This window comes from Diachasma alloeum, unplaced genomic scaffold, assembly GCF_001412515.2.
Source record: "Diachasma alloeum isolate Michigan unplaced genomic scaffold, Dall2.0 Dall_scaffold_00179, whole genome shotgun sequence".
Taxonomy (NCBI): domain Eukaryota; kingdom Metazoa; phylum Arthropoda; class Insecta; order Hymenoptera; family Braconidae; genus Diachasma; species Diachasma alloeum.
Genome location: NW_021680345.1, coordinates 148,767 through 174,558, shown reverse-complemented (window position 1 = coordinate 174,558; position 25,792 = coordinate 148,767). Strand labels below are relative to the sequence as shown.

At 35.3% G+C, this 25,792-nt stretch overlaps 6 protein-coding genes across 8 annotated transcripts; 3 read left to right on the top strand and 3 right to left on the bottom strand.

Annotated features, from left to right (window-relative positions):
* Window positions 1–35: 35 nt before the first annotated feature.
* On the bottom strand, window positions 36–7,914 carry LOC107042293 (engulfment and cell motility protein 1). Its single transcript, XM_015263295.2, has 6 exons — window positions 7,613–7,914; window positions 6,257–6,550; window positions 4,657–5,085; window positions 3,166–3,582; window positions 1,990–2,427; window positions 36–1,264 (listed from the first exon to the last, which is right to left on the bottom strand). The coding sequence occupies exons 1-6, from the start codon at window positions 7,748–7,750 to the stop codon at window positions 794–796; spliced, it is 2,187 nt and encodes a 728-aa protein (XP_015118781.1). The 5' UTR covers window positions 7,751–7,914; the 3' UTR covers window positions 36–793.
* LOC107042339 (probable 28S ribosomal protein S25, mitochondrial) lies at window positions 7,742–9,465 on the top strand. Its single transcript, XM_015263342.2, has 3 exons — window positions 7,742–8,187; window positions 8,269–8,375; window positions 8,722–9,465. Exons 1-3 carry the CDS (start codon window positions 8,051–8,053, stop codon window positions 8,985–8,987), a joined length of 510 nt encoding a protein of 169 aa, XP_015118828.1. The 5' UTR covers window positions 7,742–8,050; the 3' UTR covers window positions 8,988–9,465.
* LOC107042329 (probable RNA-binding protein 18) lies at window positions 9,085–13,145 on the bottom strand. Its single transcript, XM_015263332.2, has 5 exons — window positions 12,407–13,145; window positions 12,216–12,313; window positions 10,657–10,870; window positions 9,967–10,043; window positions 9,085–9,882 (listed from the first exon to the last, which is right to left on the bottom strand). Exons 1-5 carry the CDS (start codon window positions 12,410–12,412, stop codon window positions 9,657–9,659), a joined length of 621 nt encoding a protein of 206 aa, XP_015118818.1. The 5' UTR covers window positions 12,413–13,145; the 3' UTR covers window positions 9,085–9,656.
* On the top strand, window positions 12,713–18,662 carry LOC107042346 (E3 ubiquitin-protein ligase PPP1R11). 3 transcript variants are annotated; one of them, XM_015263355.2, is made up of 5 exons: window positions 12,713–12,840; window positions 12,920–13,013; window positions 16,082–16,190; window positions 16,261–16,407; window positions 17,744–18,662. In XM_015263355.2, the coding sequence occupies exons 2-5, from the start codon at window positions 12,933–12,935 to the stop codon at window positions 17,767–17,769; spliced, it is 363 nt and encodes a 120-aa protein (XP_015118841.1). In that variant the 5' UTR covers window positions 12,713–12,840; window positions 12,920–12,932; the 3' UTR covers window positions 17,770–18,662. The 3 variants fall into 3 exon arrangements, with proteins under 3 accessions (XP_015118841.1, XP_028982275.1, XP_015118850.1); XM_015263364.2 differs by having other exon boundaries at window positions 12,744–12,808; XM_029126442.1 differs by having other exon boundaries at window positions 12,713–13,013.
* Window positions 13,318–16,061, top strand: LOC107042318 (succinate--hydroxymethylglutarate CoA-transferase). The gene is made up of 2 exons (XM_015263320.2): window positions 13,318–14,609; window positions 15,654–16,061. The coding sequence occupies exons 1-2, from the start codon at window positions 13,548–13,550 to the stop codon at window positions 15,882–15,884; spliced, it is 1,293 nt and encodes a 430-aa protein (XP_015118806.1). The 5' UTR covers window positions 13,318–13,547; the 3' UTR covers window positions 15,885–16,061.
* Window positions 18,497–25,721, bottom strand: LOC107042300 (F-box/WD repeat-containing protein 5). Its single transcript, XM_015263303.1, has 7 exons — window positions 25,372–25,721; window positions 24,399–24,556; window positions 24,133–24,310; window positions 23,451–23,643; window positions 19,765–20,499; window positions 19,442–19,654; window positions 18,497–19,253 (listed from the first exon to the last, which is right to left on the bottom strand). The coding sequence occupies exons 1-7, from the start codon at window positions 25,712–25,714 to the stop codon at window positions 18,986–18,988; spliced, it is 2,088 nt and encodes a 695-aa protein (XP_015118789.1). The 5' UTR covers window positions 25,715–25,721; the 3' UTR covers window positions 18,497–18,985.
* Window positions 25,722–25,792: the final 71 nt, after the last annotated feature.

Here is a 25,792-nt window from a genome sequence, read left to right as displayed (position 1 = left end):
GCTATTTATAGTAAAAAATTAAAAAACTCATCGGATGCGTTAATATGCACGTGTATATTTTATAAATTTGAATAGACAAATTCGTGTTACAAATCTTGATGGATATTAATTATGTTACTATATTTGGAGAGTATAATTGGATAATTTTTTTAATACTGAGTATACAGTTTCATTGTTTATAGTTAAAAAATCCACCAAATGAATATGTATATAGAGTTTTTGACGGTAAAAATTGGCACTTAGGCGAAATTTTTAGAATCAATGTTAACAATGTGATTGATTATGCATTATGAAACCTTCTGAGTAAAAAAAGCACAATTCAATTATATATATTAGAGAATCAAATAAGCTTTGCTAAAAATCTTTGGTACAATCTATACGACATCATTCCTAAGATTATATCTTTACCTGGACTTGTGAAGTCTCGTGTGATAAAAAAAAACCTTTAATGTATGGAATAAAATCATTCTAAAATATTTAAAAATATCAATAAAGGAATTAATTATGAATTTAACCTGATTCGAATTTCCTCCTTCTAGGCAGTGGAAGTTATATTGTAAATGTAATGACTTATTCAGTAGTAAAAGGGTATAATGAGACGTGTAAGCTTAGCCTCTGTATTTGGTAAATATTTCCAAATCGGAGGTAACTTTTAAAATTTTTAGAATTTTTTTTTTATCGAAGGATGTTGAATAAGAAAAAATACTTCAAAAATTTCAATAGTTCTCAGAGATTTCGAAATAGCTATCAAATACAGAGACTGGCTCATCCTCATCGCCATTGTACTGCTAAATTATTTCAACTCGTAGCAGAAATCATAGTTTGGTGGGGGTTCAGGGATTGGGGGAGGGTCTTGGGGTATTTCCAGCCCATCAGCATCTAAAAGTCTGAGTTTTATGTCCATTGTCAGCAGAGTTTCAAGATCTTTTTCAGTTTCTTTACTGGTCATTTTATTCCCGAGAAGTGCATTGATGCCATCAGTCCAATAGTCGTAAACTTGTTCGTCTGGAGCGACGAAATCAAGATTGGCAACTTCTACGGAATCTAGGGCGAGGGAAAAAGCCAATTGATGAGTTGTTTTTCGTCTTTGAAGATCCTTCATGTGGGGACAGTCTCTGCCGATGAGTAATCCTCTGATATCCACTACTGCAAGTTTCATTGGGAGCTCGTCAATTGTTGGCACTGATTTTTCATCACAATCTCCGTAGTGAAAGACCTTGTGGTTTGGGGAGAGGCGGACATACCAGAATTTGTCTTTTATTCGCTAAAAAAAATGATTCGTTACAGTCATTAGTCAATAGTATCGAGGCATAGTATCGTCTCCTCTGGTCATGACTTCAAGAGACTTTATCTTGTCTCGTTTTCTCTTTTTTGCTATTTTTTTACATGTACGAGACCGACAATTATAATAATAAACCGGAAAAATTGGAGACTTTGACGAGACAAACTATCTCGAAGTCATGACTAGAGGAGACGATACTGTGTCTTTTGAGACTGAGACAGCCCCAAAAAATTTCGATATTTTTTTCAGAGCGAGACGATTGCTTCAAAGTGAAGTCTCGTCTGGGTGTCGGGGTGAGCCCTACACTTCGTGACCCTTAGACTCGTTCTATAGTATTTTTCGAAGAATGTTCACGTATGTGTGTGTGTGTGTGTATTTCATTTTCATTTCTTCCACATTTCTTTGTAGAAAAAGAATGGGATTGACCTTTTTTTTACAGCTGATGCATTCTGATAAAGCATGAGCTTGAGTGAATTTTCATCGAAATTGTCTCACCGGTTGTTCAGTTATTTGAATTAAATTTCGGAGAAGTTTAGAGGAAATCATCAAAAAATCTCATACGAGAGAGTTACAGGCTGAAAAAAATGGCCTTCTGATCATTTTCTCTAAATTTATTAATTCCAGAGATATTTCCAGAAGATCTGGCTCTTCACAGCATCATTTGTTAACGACTGCTCTATACAATTGAATTATCCCAACGAACTTACCTGACCCCGTGCACTGTACTTAGTGAACCTCGTCCCCTCGACCAAAAATCCAAGCCTCTGCTGTTGTATAAGATCCAAAATCTCCGGAGTTATCTGCTCACGCAACTCAACAATAGGTTTAGCATGGCTCTCCCACTCTTCCTTGTTAGTTCTTTCCTGCTGCCACAAGCTAGTGATCGTGGAATACGTCAAACTCTGGAGTTTAGTCTTGAATTTATCCAGACCAGTGGGCTTGGATTGAAGAGCACGAGTGATCTGCTCGCGAACAACTGAAAACACTTTCACGAAGTCCTCGGTTGTCGCTCGCATCTCTTTCCAAGTTTTGTTCAGGAGAACGATGCAAGCACAATAAAATTCCTCAAAGGGATGATCATGGGTGAAGAACATTGGGTGGTAGGACTGACCTTGTTCACTAGGTGCTTCTCCAATTTTCAGAATCTAAAACATTATTTTTTTTAGTTCTTCACGCAGACGTCTTTTTTCGCATTTTTTGAATTTCTTCTCGCAGAAATATTGATATTCCTCTAATACTTGAAGAAAAAAGTGATTGGAAGTTCCGACTGATATAAAAGAAGAACAAAAACCATTTTCTAGCCGATTATCCCTTTCTGATTCTTTTTTCCTTTCCTTTCCATGATAATAATTGGAATCCGACCATAGGAATGAGGAGTACCGATTTCCGTTTACCATATGAAGGAAAGAATAGATTTTAGAAATTTTCAGGAATACATGGAGAGATTTTTCTATTACCGGAATGAGATTTCAAATGACTTCTTTTGTGTGTTTGTTTTGATCACAAAGAAAACACTTTCTATTGATCTTCAATATAATTCCTCTTCATTCAGTACTGTAACTTGTGAATTAAGGCCCGAGTGGATTATTAAATTATGACTATCAATCAAAAAAACGTCGAAAAAAAGTTGAACATTTTCAAAGAGCGTTTTTGAATAATATTGGGAAATAAACAAAATATGGAGGAAATTGCAAATTAATAATGTGATGTATTTAATGGCCGTTAGGACGACATTTGTCACAGTAGCCAAATTAAATTAATCTAATTGTGAAGACGAAAACGGAAAGGAAATAAAACAAAATAAAATAGCATAAATTAATCTAGCGAAGAGTGCGAAGCGCCCGTTTGCTAGTATGGAGAAAAGCAAAAAGAAAGTTATTCACCTCACAAAGTAATTTCACAAGTTCCACACTGGTTCTCCCAAAAGGGCATTCATGCTCATCAGCACGACAGGAATGTTCCAGAACTACCTTTGTATAGGCCTCTGTATGATTTCTTGCAAAATAAACCATACAATCCAATGCTAACATTCCAGGAGGAGTGACAGTGAAATCTAAAGCTGGATTGATATCATATTTGAAACCCAATTTCTTGTAATCTTTGGCAGGAAGTCCCTGCTTTCGAGAGGTGACGTCATTAGTTGTATTTCCCTCTGTATCAAAGGCGATTCTTCGGAGTTCTTTTATTTTATCATGAGCATCTTGATCCTGAGGGTCCATTTTCGTCATCATCCTTTGTTCAAGGAGACCCAACATTAGAGTTTGTAGCACGTAAAGTTGATGAGCCATTTCTGTGCCGACCTGCGTCAACAAAAACATTAATTATACTTTTCAAATCAGTAAATACACTTTTGGTAGGGAAATTAATCCAGTATAAAAATTTTTAACTATAATACGTCGCGTCTGACATTTTCGTTAATTATGTAAATATATTGGAAGCACGTTATTTTAGGAAAAAACATCAAAAAACATTTTTTGTTTTCTGTTTCCTCTTAAAATCACTTGAATTATTTCATTATGGAAATAATTCAAAGGATCTGTTAAACTTTTCTTACTTCGCTATTCAACTGAGTTACAGAATATCTGAATCACATCGTGTGTTCAGTGACATACGGTGTAACTTGACAAGCTTTGTGATGGTCAATATTGTCATACTCGGCGGGACAATACTTTCCTTTGGCTGAATACCTTCCACAAGCTAAAAATCGCTTTTCGGCAATCATATCACCTGCTAAGTGGAAAAAGTTCGTATAAACCTAATCTAGGGAACATATTTCTCCAATGGTGGAAAAATGAAAAAAAAATACTCACTGTTTTCTCTTCATTTTTCTGATGTTCGGTCGTACATTTAAAGCAATAAACATTACTCTAGAAAAATTTGTGAAAAAAGGTCGTATGCGCAAAAAAAATTTTCCTCAAAAATTGGATTGAAATGATTCTAGAGAGCCCAAATCATGCAGATTTCATGTTCCCTAGATTAGGTTTATAAGACCTTTTTCCACTTCGTTGACCTAAAAATTTCAAAATGGTCAATACGACGTTTTTCCATTACACGCGATATAAAAAAACTACTAATATGGAAATTCTTGGAAATTTAAACAAGACGTCAAAAAATTCACAAAGATCGTCAACGTAGCTTTCATTCTACTCGGAGCAAAAGGTATAGTATGTTTGGAATGACGAGGTTCTGAGGAGTATCGAGACATTATTTTTAATATAAAATTTTAAGAAGTACCTAGAAAACCTCTTTATAAATTCCTAAAGTATTTCAATGCCTACATATTTGAAGGAGGTATTTCCTTCTCATCGCCTCGTACTGGTTAATTAGAATTGAATTCCGGGATATTTTAATAAATTAATTGACTTTGGACTTACTTCACCAGTTGACTGAATAACATTGGTGAGAAAAACATTTCTGATTTGTTTGGACTGCAGAGTTGCCGCCACGTGCTTTCGCTTTCGTGCATCTGCTTTCAGAAACAGTGCATTAATCAAGGCAATTGTATTCTGTTGTATCTCAGGCTTCATATTTTGGAGATGATTGGACAGATTGGGGAAGGTGACTTCTTTCTCGACTAATCCGTACTGTCCTGATGAGTTCAACACGATATTCTCGAGTATGCTCAGAGAAGCTTCTATAACGTCTGCATCTTGTGTCACTGCTTGATTATTAACGTAACTGGCAACTTTGTTGATAAATGGAGGCTCGAGAATGTCCCAAGAGACTATTCCATGGTCCATTAGCTCCACGAAAGACTGCAGAGAATATGCGAGAGCCGTTGCTTTATATTTTCCAGACTCTACCTGCAAATGATTCCGTAAATGTAAGATTATTTACCTACTATGTAAGAACATCTGAGAGAATCCGCCCATTCTAAATGTGAAAAATTACCTCAAAATTGTAAAACTTTTTTTCTATTTTTTATCGAATAGTATAGCCCAAAAGACGAAAAATGAGCACAACCGGAGCTCTCTAACTCACTTATTGGCGGAGATAGTATTGAAGTTTTGAATTTTTTTTCTTCTAAAAACTTTTTATTTCAGTTCTAATTACGAGTCACTAAGAACGTTAAAAAAAAATTTGAACCCATAGATTTCGTCGGAAATTTTCTCAGCTTTTAAAAAAAAATAGTTTTTTATGTATCTATGTATTTTGGCATCGTAAAGTTCAGAAAATTTCCTAATAAAAACATATTTTTATTTTTGGTGCTCTTACCAACTCAGAGGTGAAATGCAGAGAAAAACAAAATTTTGTTATCCCAAAAAATTAGTTTTTCAAAAATATCTCGAAATCTAAAGGAGATAGAGAAATCTTTGAAAAGATCTTTTTTGTAGAGCAGAATAAGTTCTACAAAAAAGCTTCTGGGAAAACTTTTTTCAGGATCTCCTTTAGATTTCGAGATATTTTTGACTCATTTTTTGGGAGGACAAAATTTTGTTTTTCTCTGCATTTGACCTCTGAGTTTGTGAGAGTACCAAAAATGAAAATATGTTTTTGTTAGGAAATGCTCTGAACTTTGCGATGAAAAAATAAAAAATGAAAAATAAAAAAAAGTTGGGGAACGACCCTGAATGGCCGTTTAAAACTTTCTTTTTGAATTTTCTATGCCAAAATACATAGATACATACAAAACAATATTTTGTTTCGAAAAGCTGTGAAAATTTCCGACGAAACCTTTTGGATTCAAATTTTTTTATCGTTCTTAGTGGTTCGTAATTGGAATTGAAAAAAAAAAGTTTTTAGAAGAAAACAAAATTTTCCGATTGCCCTCAGTTTTATTCTTTTAAACTATACTTTTCGATAAAAAAATAGAAAAAGTTTTAAAATTTTGAGGTCATTTTTCATATTCAGAACTGGCAGATTCGCTCATCTAATTCAACTAGCGATGTTTCAATCAGACAAAGCAAAATTAAATGACAGCTTCATAGACCAGCTGTGCTCCATAACTTTCATAGTAATTCCAAGAATACAAACCTGAGAAATAATCAACGCCAAGCCTTGTTTGTTGATAAACTCATGTGCAAACGTTATATCCAAAGCTAGAGAGCTCAATTTCTCAAGTGCAGAAATCTTCTCTTCAGGTGTTCCGTCATTCAATTTAGCAAGGATATCCCCAGCTGTCTTCGACGGCGAGTGTTCTAGTTTTAAAATGCTGCCATTCTTAACTTCATTTCGATTCTTTTCGGTGATATAGTTTTTATTATTACTCTCGGAGAATTGGAGAGAGTAGGTATCTGGATCTGACAAGCCCCAGCCATTACAAAGTTCCTGCAAATAAATCTAATGTTATTCTGTCAAGCTTGAAAATGGGATGAAGATTAATTAAATGCAATACCAAGAATTTCATCTAGAGGAAATATTTATTCTGTTCAGCGAACTAAAAAATTCCCGAAAAGTCTCTGATAAATATTGAAATGTATGAAAATATATATTTAAAAATGTCCGCAACTCTTAGTGGAATTAAAATGAGAAAAATGTATCCGCGAATCTCGTGGCTTGCAGAATGAAAGGGTCTATTGATCTTCTTCAACTTTGGCAATAATTAGGGGGAAATGGGGCAAAATTGACACCTTTGACTTTTCAACTTCTCGAGAGGGAGCGTTATTATAATTTTGAAATGGACTCTTTTGACTTTAAAAAAATACTAATAACTCGGAACCAGCTTTATCACTTGATCTTATTCTTGCCTTATGACAAAGGGGAGGAATCGTACTTTCCATTGCAAAAAAAATTATTCCATTTCATCAACAACGAAATAAGTTATCAACATTTTTTAAAAAGTCAGAAGTGTCCACCTTACTTGACCCCACCCTCCCCTATTAATATAGGGGAATGTTTTTCAATTAATATTGAAAAACATTCAGTGAAAATCATTTGGAGTGAATGTGCCAGCACCTGACTCTCTCCCAGTAGCCGAATTCGACACATTTTCGAAGTCGTGCAATTTATTATTTCGCAGCGGATTTTGTCCGTCCATTCAGAAGAACAAATTAACAGGCTCAAAGTAACTGTTTTTTTCACCCATCAAAAGATATTATGTTCTGTCTGTACGTTCAGCTACTGGGACATTCACTTTACATTAAAATCCAATAGTTGAAAAAAATTATTCCTATTCAAGATAGTAATGGAACCATTCTTTGTTCTTCCATTTTTTCCCATTTTTACCACTAGTCTATAATTTGTTTGATTGACGATTGGAGCAACAATGGAAAGGAACAATCAATTTTAGGATTTCTTCATTTCTACATGTTTTTTGTTTCCTTTTATTTTTGGACACTCCTAATGGAATTGATTTTTATATTATTAACGAATACGAAATAAACGCATTACCTGAATTATTCCGGTCAAGGGTTGTTTCTGATTAAACCCAATCAACTGTGGATTGAGACCCGTCCCAGCTGTTTTGACAGCAATTTTAACGACATTCGAGTCTTTCTGCACCGGCATCTTAATTGTCTGCGTGTACATCAATAATAAGTTGAAAAAACAAACCACAAAACTGGAAAAACTCGCTCAAATGCTTCTTATAACATTGATTTGACAATTTCCGCAGTGAATGTGTCATAATAATGTGACAGCCATTATTATTCTTGTCTTGGATTGAAAACAACGCTCCCTTGTGTTCGGATGGACCCGTGTTCAACGTTTTTGAGGTTATTGTTCCATTGCGAGTTTTTTTTCGGAGCCGTATCCACGAGTGATCTCTAATAAATAGAAGTTTTTGTTATAACGAAAATTAGGAAGAAAGTTAAAGAAAAAAAAAAGAAAATGCCGTTCATGATAGGAAGAGCGCCGATTAGGCGAACACTTCCTTATTTAGAAGCTGGAAAATTAGTTTTAAAAGACAATATTCAAATAATGACGATAAATTATAATACGTTTGGGGATCATCATCAGGGAGCGAAGTAATTGCGAAGAAAAGAATATAGAAATTAACGTTAGAAACAACAGATGCATCAGTGATATAACTTTTTCGTTAATTCCAGGGAATTTGTATTTTGGAGGCTGCCACAGGTTCAATACAAAAATCCACAGGTTCAGATCAACGTATTCAAGAACATGACTCCCTCGCCATTCATTCGGTGTTTTTACGGTAATAAATAATTTCAGTGATTGAACGATGAAACCAAAGTCCACGAATGTTTTCAGAGTGAGAATGTTGAGGGGGATTTATCAGCAGACTTTCTCCGTAGGAAAGTTCTCTCGATAAATTCAGAACAGGGGAAACCGGTCAATTTCTGGACGGGGGTTAATCTCTGGACGATTTCAACTTGCATCGATTGAACATTCCATAAATAAAATCTGTAGCGAAGTGTAATTTTTTTCCGCCCAGCAATTGGCCTGGTCACCGTACCTCTTCACTCTCAAGATATTCGGAAAACGAATTTACACGCGAAAAATATTTCTCTTAATGATCCTAACTCTTCTTACATTTTTAGATACAGGAAAAAGAATGCTAATAGATATCGATGGTCGAACTAGTGACGAGATCTATGCACACTTGATGAGAGTAATTGGTAAATCAAAAGAAGTTCTGGAGAGAGAAACCATTGCAGCGGAGAAGAAAGAAAATCCGGCGAATATTGGAAATGGCTGCTTGAAACACTGCATGTGCGAGGTCCCTGGGCAGCTGCCATGTCCCAGTGTAGTCCCATTACCTTATCACATGAGAGGAAAATACAGACATGGCCCTCCGGAATTTTAAAAATAATTTAATCGAATAGCTTTCACGTTAAACATGGAAACTTTTTACAACTACTTATGTGTCACTAAAGCAAGTTTAACATTTTCTCCACAGGTTGTTTAATTCCAAGATAATCACGCAATTGACAGAGATTTCATGTTCAACGTGACTCATTTTGTTAATTGTAAAATTATTTTAAGAATGGGGGTTGCGAAGGAAATCATCTACAGACCATAAATGCTTGAATTTTCCTCAGCTATGGAAGTGGTTCCGTGAGAATTGTTTTCTATAATTCCTCATTACTTAGATAGTTATACCATTGCACAATTTGATTACTTTCCCACTGAATTAGGTTTAAATTGAATTAATGATTGGTTTCCACTCTTTAATTAGGTCTTTTATTACCATCCGTCAAAAATTATTATTATCATCAGTAAACGCCTCAATAGCTTATGAAAATACACTTGAGTTGAATAAATAATTGTACATTGAAGGAGTACTCTCCGACGTTTTTTTAGGCGATTATTAATTATCCTAGTGGAGTATGTTATCAAGTCTTGATCTCTTCAACAAATATGACTCCTATACATGAAGACAAGTACATAGACTGTGAACTTATTTAGAGTTAACTCATCGTTCTCATTTTAAAAAATCTTCAAAAATTTTCAAAAAAAATGAGGAACATCAGTATTATCTCCTCGATCGTGTTCGAGAGTATGGACGGCTGTGATGATGTCGATGATGATAATGATGATGAGTATGGTGACGACTAGACGACGAGGGCTTCTGAACTTCTGGCTTCTGGTATTGTTGGATTACTGGAGTGCCTTCCAGGGGTTTATTAAGTTCAAACTCTTCTTCAACTTCGTTCATCAATTTCAGCTTTGCTTCAATTGCTTGAATCGTTGTTTCCCGACTGAGAAGGAAAAAAATCATAGTACCATTTTTTTTGTTAGGAAGTGCTCAGCGATTCGTTCATTTTTTACGAAAATTCATTTACCTAATTTTTGCGTCCCCTTTTTTAGCACCCGCCAGCGCTGGGATATCGATCTTCGGTTTCGTCTTATCCATTTCACTCTGCAATCAGTGAAATTAATAATGAAAGTAAGACTAAACGAGTTGAATGATCCGAGTGAAATATTCAATTTTTCTTAGTTATGCGATCATCTCGAAAATAGCGAACGGGCGCTTCGCAATTAGATTAATATAATTTTATGCATTCTTATTTTTATTATACATATATCGCGTGCTAAATTGAAAAAGGTCGTATTGACCATTTTACGATTGTTATGTCAACGAAGTGGAAGAAGGTCTTGTAAACCTAATCTAGGGAACATGAAATTTGGACGATTTGGGCTCTACAGAAACTGATTGACCCAAGTTTTGAGGACAATTTTTTTGGCGCATACGACCTTTTTTCCATTTAGCACGCGATATATTTTTTCCTTAATTCACAAGTTACAACATTGAATGAACAGGAATTATATTAAAGATCAATAAAAAGTATTTTTTCTTTGTGATCAAAACAAACATATTATGTCATTAGCAATTTGTGGAAAAACATAAAATAAACCTTACTAGAATATGGATACTTTTTCAAATAAGGGAGGAAGTGCATTGTTAACTAGATTATTCAATAATGAACAGAATAAAATGAAAGGTCTTTATTATTTATCAAAGGGTTATTTACCTCTGAAACAGTATGAGCCCACCGTACAACAGCATTCTTTGACCCCAGCTTAGCATTATTCAAAGCCTCTTTCGCCTTCACGGCAGCTTCTACCGTAGTATACGTAACAAACGCATAACCTCTTGGCTGACCAGCCTGAGGTCCTGACCGATGGAACAGCAGGTCAAACTTTTCGATTTCGCCGTATGTTTGAACGATTTTGAGAAGTTGGAACCAGTGGAAAATGAAGAATACATAATTTATTTACCAATCCATCAGCAAAGTTATGAGACCAAACTGTCCATTTATTTTACATGGATTAATCAGGAAATATCTCTAAAGATGGTAAATTTCAATAGATTCATCGAATGACATGTTTCTATAGGAAATTCGATCTACAGTTATTTATAGAATCATTCTGTAGAGTTGATAAATTTCCTAGAGAATGCGTCATATCAATGACCAAAGAATTTCAGTAATAAGTGGTACTAGATGGAGTTGTAGAAAAAGATTGCACAATTATCAAAGAACTTTTTCGTAGAGAATTTGCAAATCTAAAAAAGTTATTTTCACATTTTGAACTTTGGCACATTTTCCCACCAAATTACAATAGAGGAGGGCGGGGCAATATGGACATCTGTGGTAAAATGGACACTCAAAAAATTTGCGAAAAAAAATGTTTTTTTCAAAATTTAAATTTTGGAAAATTGGTTCATTGGGCAATATGGACTCCTGATAAATTCGTATAGGGTGGGCTAAAATGGACGCTCAAAAAAATTTAAATAATCTAATTTTACAAAATTGCTTCTTGACAAAGTCCACAACCGAAAAATTATACAAGAGTGGGGTAAAATGGCCACCCGAAAAAGTTGGTCCTATTCAACATTTAATCAAGAAAATTTTCAACAGATATTTTCCAACAGAATCGTGTCAGTATCTTTTTATAAATAAAAATTAGAGTTGGAAGAGATAATAACAAATAAATTTCAACTCTATTAAATTGTGCATTGAAGTTTGAAAGATAGCGTAGCTTTGGATTTCCTGTTTTACTATTGAAATAACTTTGAAATTATTTTTTTTTTCAATGAACAGTTGCACGCCCTACACAAGTGACCTTTTGTCCATTTGCGGAATTTGTAAGGTGGCTACTTTTTGACTTACGAAGGAAATCGCCATAAAACAATGGGCGGAGGGGAGGATAAATGAGCAAAGAAAAAATTGGTGTACCACCCCTCACGACAAAAGTCAAAAATGAGTTTTTTTTTTTAAATCACAGTCATGACTAGTGTTTCAGAAATTGAACAACATTGTTGAAACATAAAAAATTGAGGAAGAAATCGAAGTGTCCATTTTACCCCATTTTTGCTTTACCTTACAACTCCGCCGACGCAGTCTTATGACAATGTGTTTGTTTTTATAACCTTTAAACGAAGTCGAAATATTAGATTTGATCCAATTCAACTCATTATTGAAATCTAGTGTTCCTATTGCCCACCCTTCCCTACATCTCGAGATATTTGCCCAATCATGTGTAGAAAACAATTCTTAACATAATCCTATTATTCTCTCGAAGTACTCACTCATTTATCCTCAGATCCAGGTTACCCACCCAAAGCCTCCTGTCCTCCAAAGCACTCGATTTTATCGGTTCCAAGGGCAAAGGAATTTTCGGATTGACCTGTTCATTTAAGAAAAATGGAAAATCTATAAATAATTCTGGAAATCTCGGGAACTCCTGAGTAGCCGTATGAATTTTTTCAACTGTACATACTGCCATTGTTGATCGTTATTTTTGTTCGCAATAATCCATAAAACCGTCGATTTGCTTTCGAGAAAACCATCAAAAATCTCCAGAAGCTAATTTTCGATTTTCTTTCGACATTGTGTCACTAACGGTTCATCAACGGTTGGAAGACTCATAAATTTCACTCACAAAACATAATAATCCAAAAGTTTCACCATTCTTTTTAACCACTTGTGTTGCTCCGAAACACAAATAGTTATTAGGTAAATACTCCGAGAGGCTCCAAAAACATCGGACCCTTAGGGCAAAACTTTCCAGCCAACAGGTGAAGCTAGGTCTGAGAGGTGGAGAGGGAGAAAGATCGTTAGATCCTCACCTCAAAATTGATGAACGCACATATTCCGACACATAACCGCTATATTGAAAACTGTGAGACCCAGTGTTGACTTTAGACTGCCGGCGTAATTGTCACTCAATATTGGTATCATTTCCAACTGACATCCGTCAAGCTTAAAAATCAAAGGACTCTATTTGTTGAAGGAACGAGCGTTGAATGGAAAGAATGGCAGGGCCGTCGAGTTCGCAGACGCAAACGGAGACAGTTTTGGAGGGAGACGTCAGTGACGGTCCACAGGTGAGATATTTCCTTCTTGTGATGCGTAAAATACACGTATTTTATCGCATCAAACAACTATTTTCCATTCCATTCTCTCCATTTCTCTTTCTACGTTATGGGCATTAATTGTGCCTTGTTTTCTTATCTTTTGTCGCGATTCCACCGATGAAAACTCAGTTTGTTGCTGAGCAAATGTTATTGCTCATACATAATACATACACACATACGGGCGGACAGGGTCTAAAAAATGCATTTTCGGACTTTTTGGATCATAATGGGTTGACATAACACAAAAAATCCGCAACTTAAATTTGAACGATTACAATGCTTCCATTCCGAAGCAACAAAAATGAAGTTTTTCATGGTTTTTCGTAGGCAAAATTGTATATCACAAACTGTTGAATAGATCCCAACGCCCAGTGAAGACTTAAATTTCACCGACGTATTCCCTTATGGTAGCACTTCCACAATATCTTCGTTGGTCAATAAAGGATTTTTCTTCACATTTCGTGCTTTCCATATTGCCTATTGTGATAAGTGAAGATCTTCGTCATGAAAATAAACTCCACGAAGTGTCTCCAAGTGTTGACCTCAAGGTGGTCGAACCTCTCATTCCAATGTCGCCCCATCAGTATTTCCAAAGTCGTCAACAATAAATCCCCTCTATCTGGAATTCGAGTACTAGACCTCACTCGAATCGTAGCGGGTCCCTACTGCACTATGATCCTCGGTGACTATGGTGCCGAAATCCTAAAGATCGAGAGACCAGGGACCGGAGACGAGAGTCGTCACTGGGGCCCGCCCTTCCTCCCCAACAGCAAAGACTCTGTTTATTTTCTCAGCGTGAATAGAAACAAGAAGAGCATTTGCATTGACATAAAGAAAGGTCGAGATATAATCTATGAACTGGCTAAAAAATCGGATGTGTTGATTGAAAATTACGTGCCTGGCAAGCTGGAAAAGATGGGGCTGGGGTACAGAGACATCAAACGAATAGCGCCCCACATAATTTATTGTTCATTAACTGGATATGGGTACGAAGGGCCTTACGCTGATCGCCCAGGTTACGATGTAATTGCTGCATCAATGGGAGGGTTGATGCACATCACTGGACCTAAAGATGGTGCTCCCTGTAAAGTTGGAGTCGCAATGACAGATTTAGCTACAGGACTCTATGCTCATGGAGCCATAATGGCTGCTCTCCTCCAAAGAGGTGAAACGCATGAAGGACAGTGGATCCAGTGTAACCTTTTGGCCACCCAACTTGCAACGTTGATCAACGTAGGGTCGAATTATTTAAACGGTGGGAGAGAGGCAAAACGTTGGGGCTCCGAGCACGAGAGTATTGTGCCTTATGAGGCTTTTGAAACTGCTGATGGCTACATGACTGTTGGCACTGGAAGCGATGCTCAGTTTCTTGCATTAATAATGAGAATGAAATTACCAGAGTTGGGGGAAGATGATAGATTTAAGGATAACACATCCAGGGTCAAACATAGGCAGGAAATGTTGAAGATTTTGAGGGATAAGTTCAAGATGAAGACTAATCAGGAGTGGTCGACCGCATTCCAAGGATCACCCTTTCCTTATGGGCCGATTAATACCATTGGACAGGTAACGGAAGTTAAAATTCAACGATGAAATGGTAAAACGGGATGAGTGTAAAATCAGTAATAGAGGGATCAAGGGGAGACTACTAGGAGTTTTAAAAGTTGCGGGTGATTGGAGTGGGATTTCTCATGCATTGAAGATCGATTATATATATCTACGAACGAATAACTAATAATTAGTGCAAAAAAAATCAATTGTTATTGTTCGTTTGCTCCGCACATGCTTAAAATGTTAAAAATAGCCCGGGGCCTCCAATTTTTGGGCTACAGAGTTTTTTTTTTCTTCAAAATTTTTTAAAAAATGTGTACAATCATAGTTACGGATTAGTTTTTTGAAATTCCACTCCTACACAGCTTATTTCTTATTGATTGATATAAAATTTGCGCCATTTATGTGAATACAACCCTTAGTTTCTGACCCTTGGTTTTTATCCCCCATGACCCTTATTTGGATTCTTACTCTGACCCTTGTGACCCTTGATATGATCCTCGTGACCTTATTTTGACCCTCATGGCCGTTATTCTGACCCTCATGACCCTTTATTTTGACCCTTGTGACCTTGATTTTTGGAGTCTCAATTTCGAGTACCAAATTTTCATCACCAGAAGTCGATTTAGATTTTTATAATATAGAGAGATAATCGATCTTCAATGTATAAGTAATCTCATTAAAATAGCCCGCGACTTTTAAAACTCATAGTAGTCCCCTCTTAAAGAACATATAGCAATTTACCTACAGAAGAGGTGAGTTCCTGACGAATGCCTTAGAATCCAAAGACGATGAACGTATTTCAATAAAGATCTCTCCTGTAGAGCAAAGTAAAATCTACACAGGAGGTCTGTTCGGAAGTTCCGTTATCTCTGCCGATTTTTAAGGTATTCGCCAAAAACTTGTTCTGTTTTTGCGTTCCACCACGGAAAATGGAACTTTGTAAATCTGTCAAAGTTGAAGGAAAATTGAGTTATCTCGCTTTATCAGCTCACTACTGACGTTGTCTCAATATATGTGAGGAAAAAGAGTATGCAGTAAGTGAGGTGTTATTTATAGGTGTTTGATGATCCTCACGTCAAGCACATCGAGATAGTCAAAGAGATGGTACATCCTAAAATGGGAAGAGTCAAAATGGTTGGACCAGCTGTAAAACTCAGTTATGGGACTAATGAAGTTAGATCGGCACCACCGGCGTTAGGAGAACATACAGAGGAAGTTTTGAGAGATGTTTTGGGATATTCAAAAGAAGAGATTGGAATTCTTATTGATAAAAAAATAATACAATGAGCCGATTACATATTATTCAAAGATTCCAATATTTTTATGCACAATGATATATTTTTTATCAATAAATTCACATTCATACAACGAGAAAATTATTTATTATCCTATAAACCACTTAATGATTTCAATAGTCTTTTCTCGCTTAACAGGTCTTCATCTTTTGGAACGAAAAAAAGAACTTTTTCTCTTCATGCTTTCAGGAAGTTCCAACAATAACTTTATGCCTCCGAAAACCAAGATCAAGCAAAAAAGTCCAGTGGACATCAGGGACAGTTGATAATGAGAACATGAACAAGAAAAAATCAAAATGTGAGAATTCATCTCATCAATGTCACTTTAATGAACGAATTATTTAGATATTTTCTGTTGTATTATTTAGGTTGCTGTATTTACGAGAAACCGAAGGACTTTGGAGAGAGTAGCTCGGAAGATAGCGATGACGAATGTGAGCATTGTCATGGACACAAGGAGACCCATAAAAAAACGATATCGCCACCAAGGGATAACAGCATACCATCGCAACTTGGTATGAGCCTTCTTACTCTTATCCTTATTTTTATTTTTTTTTTCACTCTATTCATATGTTTTGTCCCAAAACTGAAGCATACATCCTTGGGGATAGTTCAACTGGAATTAATTCAAGAATACAATAATTGAAAATGAGATTATCAAACGAACCTAGGAGAATAGCAAAGTTTTATCAGTTAAGAGGAGCCCCTACTGAGTCATAAAAATTGCGCAATCTTAAAGCGAACCTCATAAGATCTTTCCTATTAGTTTTTCTACTAAAAATATATTGGATGATCCAGCAGAGACCAAACTTGTTATTCTTCGATCATTCAAATAGATACTCTTTTGTTGAACATTTGAGGTCTCATATTTTTTTATAAACTATACTATCTGAACTCAAAATACCTGCGAGATCTTTTGTCTTTACATCATTGAGAAAAAAAGATTTCAATCATTTAGCGTCGCAGTGTTTTTCGGTGACTTCCATCGACATGAATTCAAATTTAAAGTCGCGTGTGTATTATCTTTCGAACGTGAACTGGGTTTTTTTTATTTTGATAATCTGAAATGGTTTTCAATTGCCATTCCGCTTTACATAGTCCAGGAGTCTTCAAAAATTATAATTGTACAATCAAAAATGCGTTGAAAACAATTGGACATTTCCAATGAGCGTTTTGAATAATATTGGAACATAAACCCAATAGAGAGGAAATTGCAAATTAATAATTTGCAGTATTTAACGTCTATTCAGTCGTTAATTACCTCAGTAACCAATGCCTGTTAGATCATTAGTTGCCATGATTTATATTTATATATATATATTTATAAATTATCCATTTATAATTTCCTCGGTTGTTTTTATTGCGCAATCATAATTTTTAGGGACACCCACGTGATGTAAAATCCGGTGGAAATTATGATATATTTTAGATTATGAAGATAGAAAAACAATCGAGATAACATTCGAAAGATAATCCCATCTGGGCCTTAATGCCCTTAATGCATATGTATTAATTGTTAAAATTTTCGAATATATTCTTAAAAATTCAGTGAAACTTGGGTTATATGAACACGTCTGGGTTGCAGAAAGAATGCAAATCTCATCATTTTTCTAGCAAAAACAGTGAAATTTCAAGAAATTATCATTTTTGACGGTGCATCACAAGTTTAATGAAAATATCTAGAGAATTTAACCAGCTTTAAATGACTTGAAAACCCATCGATTGCATCGAAATAATATTCATATTGCGTCTACCACCTGAGTGGTACATACGATTCTTTAATACACCTGCATAGATAGCCCGTTATCTCTGGGTTGTTTAATAAAAAATGAAATGTTCTTCCTGTTTCAGAACCAATTGTTACAGGCTCCACCTGAAACCGCACCGACCTCCTAGGACTGAATTCACTGGATTGTATAAAATTTACAGTAGTTTAGTTTATACAATTTAATATTTAATTAATTTATTAATGACGTTTTCCATCAGTTTATTCAGCTTGGACGCTCGCAGTTTTTCAATATACAATACAAACCTGGTTGAATTTACAATCCAATGTTCACTTACTTGAAAAGTATATCAATTAAAATTTGATTAAAATTCTGTAGATCACAACGTGGAAATAAGCTGGTGTTTAAAAATACTAATATTGTGGAAGTTTTCCAACATTAAGATCAGAGCCATTCGATTCACAATCGTCGGCTGAAAGTAACAGTTAACTTTATCTATTGAATAATAATTCAAAACATTCACGAATGTCGATATTCTCTGCGATAATTCAATAAAGCCATTATACTATTTAATAGAAAAAGTTCAAGATCTCTGAAATATAGAGTATTCAATCGATTTTCCTCAACTCTTCAACTATTTAGTATCGATTTTGTAACGAAATGATGAAAAAAGGTGAGTCCAACAATTTCATGCACATTCTTCTGCAAATAGACCCAAAATTAATGAGTTTGGAGACAAACACCGAAAAACATTTTTTACCTATAAAATTCCTTACAGAAAATGTCTGACATTGTAAAATAATCAGAAGAGGGTGGACTCATCTTTTATAATTTTCTCATTGGATTGCTCGATTAAATGAAGAATTATAAACTCAAATGTTCTTAAACAATATATTTTTGTGCTCTATTTAAATTTAACATCACGAGTAGCTCAAATGCTGCAAAGAAATCATCAATTGTTAACGTTTTCTGTAATTAAAATTGTTTATGCAACTCTGCATTTCTGAAAAGGAATAAAAATGAGTTTTTACGTGCTAATCAAATATTCGATCACTCATTGTTAACATCTATTTACAAAATGGTATTTAGAAAACCAAAATTCAATGTAGCACGTAATAAATACATCCAAAAAATGAAATGAATCACTTTAAGAAAATCAACACCCATTGCACAGCTGTCTTATGTTGTTCACAAGATGTATTCATAGCGAGATATACCATGGAACATTCATCAATCACTCGAGAGATTTGATTCAGCATGAGGAGTGTAATTTAAAAAGCCGAGAAACAATGAAGTTTTGAGATTGATAATTATTGGCTTTTTTATCTACACGGCACTTGACATTCAGTCTACACTTTTCACACAATCAGTCAACACTGCAATTGCTCCGATGGTACCTACGTCTCTTTCGTACCTCCATTCCTCGCCTGAATGCATTTTCATCGAGCCCTAGAGCTTTCACTGTAGCTCGACTGCGCCACACTTTTACATCGTAATCATCACTGGTGGTCACGAGCATTTCTGAATCCCTAGGATTAAATGCAACTGCATTAACCACATCTGAATGAGGAAATTTTGCTAAACAAACTCCATAATGTCTGTCCCAGAGATATCCATGTTTATCTTCAGCTCCACTGAAAAAGAAGTGAATAGTTGCATTATGTACAAATGACCTATGTTCTTCTTATATTGTCGCTAATGAATTACCAATATGCTTTCGAATAGATTCAACGCCGATTCTATTATATTTATATCATCATTATATTTATATATATCAATTTATTTTTTTCAATAAGTATAAATGTTACGATGATCATCTCACCTGGCTACATATTCATCGCAAACGTCCAGAAAAATGAAGAAACACTCATTATTAGGTGTATAAGCTTTATGTGCTCTCAGCATTGTACCAACTTGTTTCAGGGTCACAAGATCAATCACATGAATATCTATTTCTTGAGCAATAGGTGGAGGCTGTAGGGGATTCGTGATGACATATCCTCTTGGCCAAGGCCTCGTGTTTACGTAGAGATACCTTTCACAAAAATAAAAAAGAAAAAAAAACAATGCAAATCAATGGGAACGGCCCTACACTTTCTGTCAGGTGAAACTTGTTTAACCCTGAAAAAATATTCTTCACTGTACCTGTGATCTGGTGACAGCCCCATGCCTATAATATGTCCATGTAAATCAATTAAATGATCAACTTTATCGAATTTTTCAGCCACTGAATCATAATCCAGCCAATTAGGCTCAGGCCTTGAAGAACCAGAATTTTGTCTCTCTCGTTCTCTTTCTCGTTCAGCTAAACGTTCTCTAAGAGAGGGTCCAGGATCCAGTCGTCTCGGGAAATTCACAGCTTTCATCCTCTTGAATCCCACTTGATGAGGCGTATAAGTTTTCGACCCAGTTGTAAAAATGAGAAATTTTTCTGGATTATCCGCCAAATCATCTGAGTCACCGTCTTCAGCGGTCTCAGAGGACGTCGATGCCTCTTCATCATCCTCCCACTGATTCTCGAACTCACTGTCACTGTCCATTGTTTCTTTCTCCATCTCCACCTGTCTGTACTCCTGGTTGTATCTTATTGGACTCGCGTATTCAAAACCGTCACCTAAACGTTTCCAGTTCATGAAACCGCCTTCCAGAGTGCTGTACATCAGTCTGGAGGACGCGTGATGAAGGATTTCGGTCACTTGGTTGGTTTGGGTGTTACTGGAAGAGGCAGAAATGTCTCGGTGGCTTGGAGGATTTCCTCGTTCTTCTTTTTCAGTGGAAGTCGATTGTTGATTTTCTTGCTGTTCGGTTTCTGTGGGCTCAGGGCAAAGGCAGTTGGCTACCATCACTGCGCGGATTGATGCTGCATTAGAGTTGTAGAATCTCCAATTCATGAAAATGGAAAAATAATAATTACAAATGATTTCTCATAGGCGGAGCACGTCTAAAAACTTCGTCAAAAAAACTTAGTTAAAAAAACCTGGTTAAATTCAACTTGGGAAAATGAATTTTTGGTTTATTGAATTTTTGTCAAACTGAACTTCCGTCAATAAAACCTTTCGGTTATCTCGTCTTTTGTAAGAATATAGATAAAATCTGTGTTTGTTTTTGGAATCTCAGAGTGTTGTTATCCGTTTTGTTTGGTTCCTTGGAAGGGGAACCAACAATTGTAATCGTGGAAATTTAATTTTCCAAATTTAAGTTTCAAATTTTTAGGGTAACTGAATATGGATTGAAAAATCCGAATATGCGATTTTTTTAAACTTTTTAAACTTTTTTCGCAATTTTCTTTATACGTTAAAAGTTTAAAAGTTTTATTTTCAAGTTTTTTGAAGTTGAGGATGTTCGAATTTTTTTTTCTTCAAGTTTTTTTTTTTTACCAAGTTGTTTTGAGCATGTTTTATTGATTTGCTTCACATGCGAAAGGTTCCGAGTTCAAATCCCGGCCGGGTAGAATGGTGCGATCTAACCATTTAAAGTCTTGATCATCATCGCAGTATACCCTAACCGGGTCAAAGCGATGTAAAATAACGATAAAAAAATGTTTTATTGACCAAGTTTTTTCGTATTTTTACGGTTCAGATCATTTACGTAATTTCCAAGCAAAATTAGAAAATGTCAAAATTGAACGATTTCAATGCTTCCATGCAGAAGCAAACTTGATATGTAAAATGACCATTCGGAATGTATTTGCAAAAATAGCTGTGCTATACGAAGACAAAAGATTTTCCAATGAGTCACTTTTGCAACTGAATCATAAAATTGCGTCAGGTAGGTACAAACACGTCGGGTGGAGGTTTGTACCTACCTCTCTAACACGGATCAGTATCTCCATCGGCTGGTCTGTCGTTCTTTGAGAAATTAGTTCATTAACGACTAATGCAAGCAACTGTCGAAGTTCCGAGAACTCTCAGTAGGAATACTCCAAGAGTTGCCATATAATTCGGTATTTCCCGATGATTTCCTTTCGTAGCTATGAACATGTTGCAAAAATGTCAACAACTTGCGCGAGGTTTTTTTTCAATGGGATTTGACACACTTGATCTCAGGCAGCGAAGTTTTCGAGAAGGGCTCTATTGATTTTGAAGCTCGAAGGATATTTGGCAAATCATTGTTTCCCATAAAAAACAAAGATTGCATTCTTTCCGTTTCGCATCGTATTTTCTGAATCAATAGCGGAGAGTGGCGTAAAATAAAACGTGGGGAAAATGAAACAGTCGAAAAACTATTGTTTGATGCAATTCAAGCAAAAAAAAATTTCTTATTAGCAATTTTTTTAATCAACTTTCGTTTATTATTGGCGGTACTGATGAAAATAATAATGTTTCATTTAATAGAATGGAAAATTACTCAGAAGTTTTGTCGGAGGAAGATTTTGTCAATGGATTAATTGAAAAGAAAATAAAACAGCAAAATCCAGAGAAAGGCAGGGGGGGAAGGAAAATGTGATGCTGAATTTCAATCAAATGAAAAAATAAAAGTGAAATCGCCCTAATCTAATCAATTGAATTATAGATTAAATAAATCATATTACTTCAAACGAGAACTGTGGATAAAATTAGTGAAAATTATTGATATTGTCGTCTCGATATAAGAAATATATGAAAAAACTTCGGAAATTTCGAATGAGGAGAAAACATAGACTCAGCGATCACAAGGTTTTAGTTTGACTGCTGGAGAGTCAGGGAACAAGCTGACTAGTGGACGCTGAGATCGAGATCTAACAGGGGAGTGGGATTCACCTGTGGAGGTAGTTGATGTGCTATATAGGGGTTTCGAATATCAGGGATTTTTTCGCACCGCGTGATCTCTTGTACCGAATAGAAAATTATTATTCTCATCAGTACTCCTAATAATAAACAAAAATTAATAAAAAACAAGCAAGGGACCGTGAGCATGTCACTGAATCATGTTTAATTTTTTTTTTTCAATAAATAGATGGCGCGCTTCCGAATGGTCTGAAATATTACAAAAGTTTATAGCTTCACAACACTCACTAGTAGCAAAAAATTCGAATGGTTACTATCACCTCGATGGGTGCTATAAAAATTCCAAGGTTTCGAATACTTCGTATGAGCTGATATACATATTTTCTGTCCAAATTTCAAGTTGATATCTCGATTTTTGCACAAGCTAGTGTTTACAAAGTTTTTAATGAAAAAACGGAAAAACGGGAATATCTCGAAAACTTTGTACGAACGGGTATATATGTTTTGTTTGGTTTAGATAGAAGGCGCTGAAATGAATATTTTGAAAAAAAAATCGAAATCGGTCCACCAGTTTTGAAGACATTTGCGGAAAACGACTTAACAATGAATCGCTTTTTCTCAAAAACTATTAGATCGACCGGGCTGAAATTTTGCACAGAGCTAGTCCTCATTAGGACCTATAATTTGACAAAATTTCAGATTTTTCGAATTACTTTAATTTACTGTCACTTAATTACTCAATTTTCTAAAAATTGACCACCGGGAAGGTGGCGGTGGATGTAGTCACATACAGGCATGGTCGCCAAACTTCACATTTTTACCTTTCAGACCATTCTACATAATTTCCAATCAAAATTAGAGAATGTGAAAATCGAAAGATTGCAATCTTCCATTCGGAAGCAAAAAATGGATTAAAAAAATTTTTTGCTTGAATTGCATCTCACTCACCCCACTCACTCACTCACTCACTCACCCCTAAACATTAATTACATGGCATTTATTTCCAAAATTTGAATTCCCTTTGTCTTTAACGCAATTAATCTGCAATTTGCCAAATCTCATTCTGATGAACATTATCATTGGTTATTCCATTGTTTATTAAACGCTAATGACTATGCAAATTACCTATAAAGTTGATTCATGATGGGCACGTGTTCGCTCGCCGATTCCTGGTTAGCCTTATTGAGCCAAAGTACGCTAGAGCTGACTAGGTGGGCAAGCCAGTGTAAATCACCGCTCAATAAGTGACGTTCACTGTACCATGTGCCAAATATGTCGTAAGGCTTATTAACTACTCTACATTGAAGATCGAAGCCAGCTAAAACAAATAATGGTATGTGATATCCGTTGTCATTCTTCTCGTTGTTCCGCTAAGTTTGAATTCATATTGAAAGAGTTGTTGACTGATTTCTTTGTCTTATTTTTCTTGGCACTCGATAATAGAAACTCAAGCACATGCACTTTTGCATTAATAATAGAGACAGTAAGTTTCATCACTTTTTTCAACTTCTCAATGTTTGTCAGGCACTATTAATGATAGCGCACAACTTGACAATAACGAATTTATAAAATATAAAAAACTGATGTGAAAATTAGAGTAATTGTATATTTATCTGAACAATGATTAAGCTCAGTGAGAGAAACTTGGACAAAAGTTTAGTGCTAAAATAGACCATTACAGAGATAGTTTAGTTGAAATTTCAAATGAACAAATGAATATTGAGGAGAATACGAAAGAATCGGTTTGTTGTGATTCATTACTTGACACTAAATTTATTTACAATTAAATTGAGACTCAATCACTCACGTGCCAATCTGAATACTGCAATTTCTCCAGAAGTGCTGTGCGAAGTACCAAAATGGACTCCAGAGACCAACAGTAATGTATCAGAAGAATTGAATTGAGAAAATTGCGTGTATTTCCAACTGAACAATCTCATATCGTGCTGGTATTTGATCGTGACTGGATATGTACTATCCCATACCTATTGAAGAAAGGAAATAAATACATGATAAAACAGTGCAATAAATGACGAAATCAAATCGCTCCATACAATTTGTAATGATAAATACCAAGACATAACCGTCCTTGGAGCAGGTGGCAAACATTTTTCCATTATGGGAGAAGCTGACATGTAGAACCTGATGAGAATGTTCCCTAAGAACTTCGGTTTCTAATAGCGGAGTGTGATATGTCAATCTTTTGAATTCTCCAAGCCACGAGGTTTTACCTAGCGGGAAATTTTATAAACATTTCGGTGTGAAAATTATGCTTGGGTGATTAATTGGAGAAGAAGGGCTTCGTTGTTGTAAAAAAAAAATCCCTAATATATTAATGAATTATTATAATTATAATAATAATAATCCGATAAAATTTTCAATCTCTAATTCTCAAATTCTGTTATTTATTCTATTCATTCTATCAAAAGACAAGGATAGACATCGAATTTATGGGTATTCATCCATTATTCGGGAAAATATATCGATTTTAAAACTTTCCAGAGACATTGAAAATTTAATTTTTTTATTTCTTTCCGCTCACGTGTTTTGGCATTTCCTTCATTTCTTCTCGTTAAAATTAGATCATAAAATTCAAAAATATCCCTATTCCTCAAAAAATTCAAAATTCAAAAATTCAAAATTCCTAAAAATTTTCAGGAATACATGGAGAGATTTTTCTATTACTCGAATGAGATTTCGAATGACGTGTTTTCGTGTGTTTGTTTTGATAACAAAAAAAAACACTTTTTATTTATCTTTGACATTATTCCTCTTCAGTCAATGTTGTAACTTGTGAATTAAAGAAAAAATATATATATAAGAATAAGACTGTATAAAATTAAATTAATGTAATTGTGAAGACGAAATGGAAATACAATTTTAAAAAATAATATTTTATAAGCCAACGAATTTCCTACCGAAAAGATTTTTCAATAGTTTCTGTAAGTCTTTCTTGTTATCAACGAGTGTCACAGTTGATAATTAAAATTCACAATTAACCTACTACTCTCGATTATTCTTTCGCTCATCTCAACCCATGACATACCTGGCATTATACCAACACTCGTTTCGATTTTATACGTCCTATAAAACAATTCCTTCCAGAGAAGTTCATCCTGTGACACTCGATTCCACGATTTACAGACCTCCCCGGCAGTAACGACTTCTCTTGGAGTCAAAAGTTGGAAGACACTCAGCAGAATGGGATCCGGCAGGTAATACCAATTATTGTCCCCATCCTCAGAGTCAGAAACGGAAGCTAGAGATCTGATTGATCCACGTGGAGAGCTATTCTTCGAGTTCTCTTGGAGCTCCTCGTCTTCCGAGCTAAAATTATGAGACGACGGAGATGGCGATGGAGGTTTAGCTGCTTGATCCACGACGTCCATCTCAGCTGGAGACTCTTTGTTTACTGAAACAGCTGATACCTGTCAGCGAATGAGCGGGGTGATATTTTGGTGATCTTA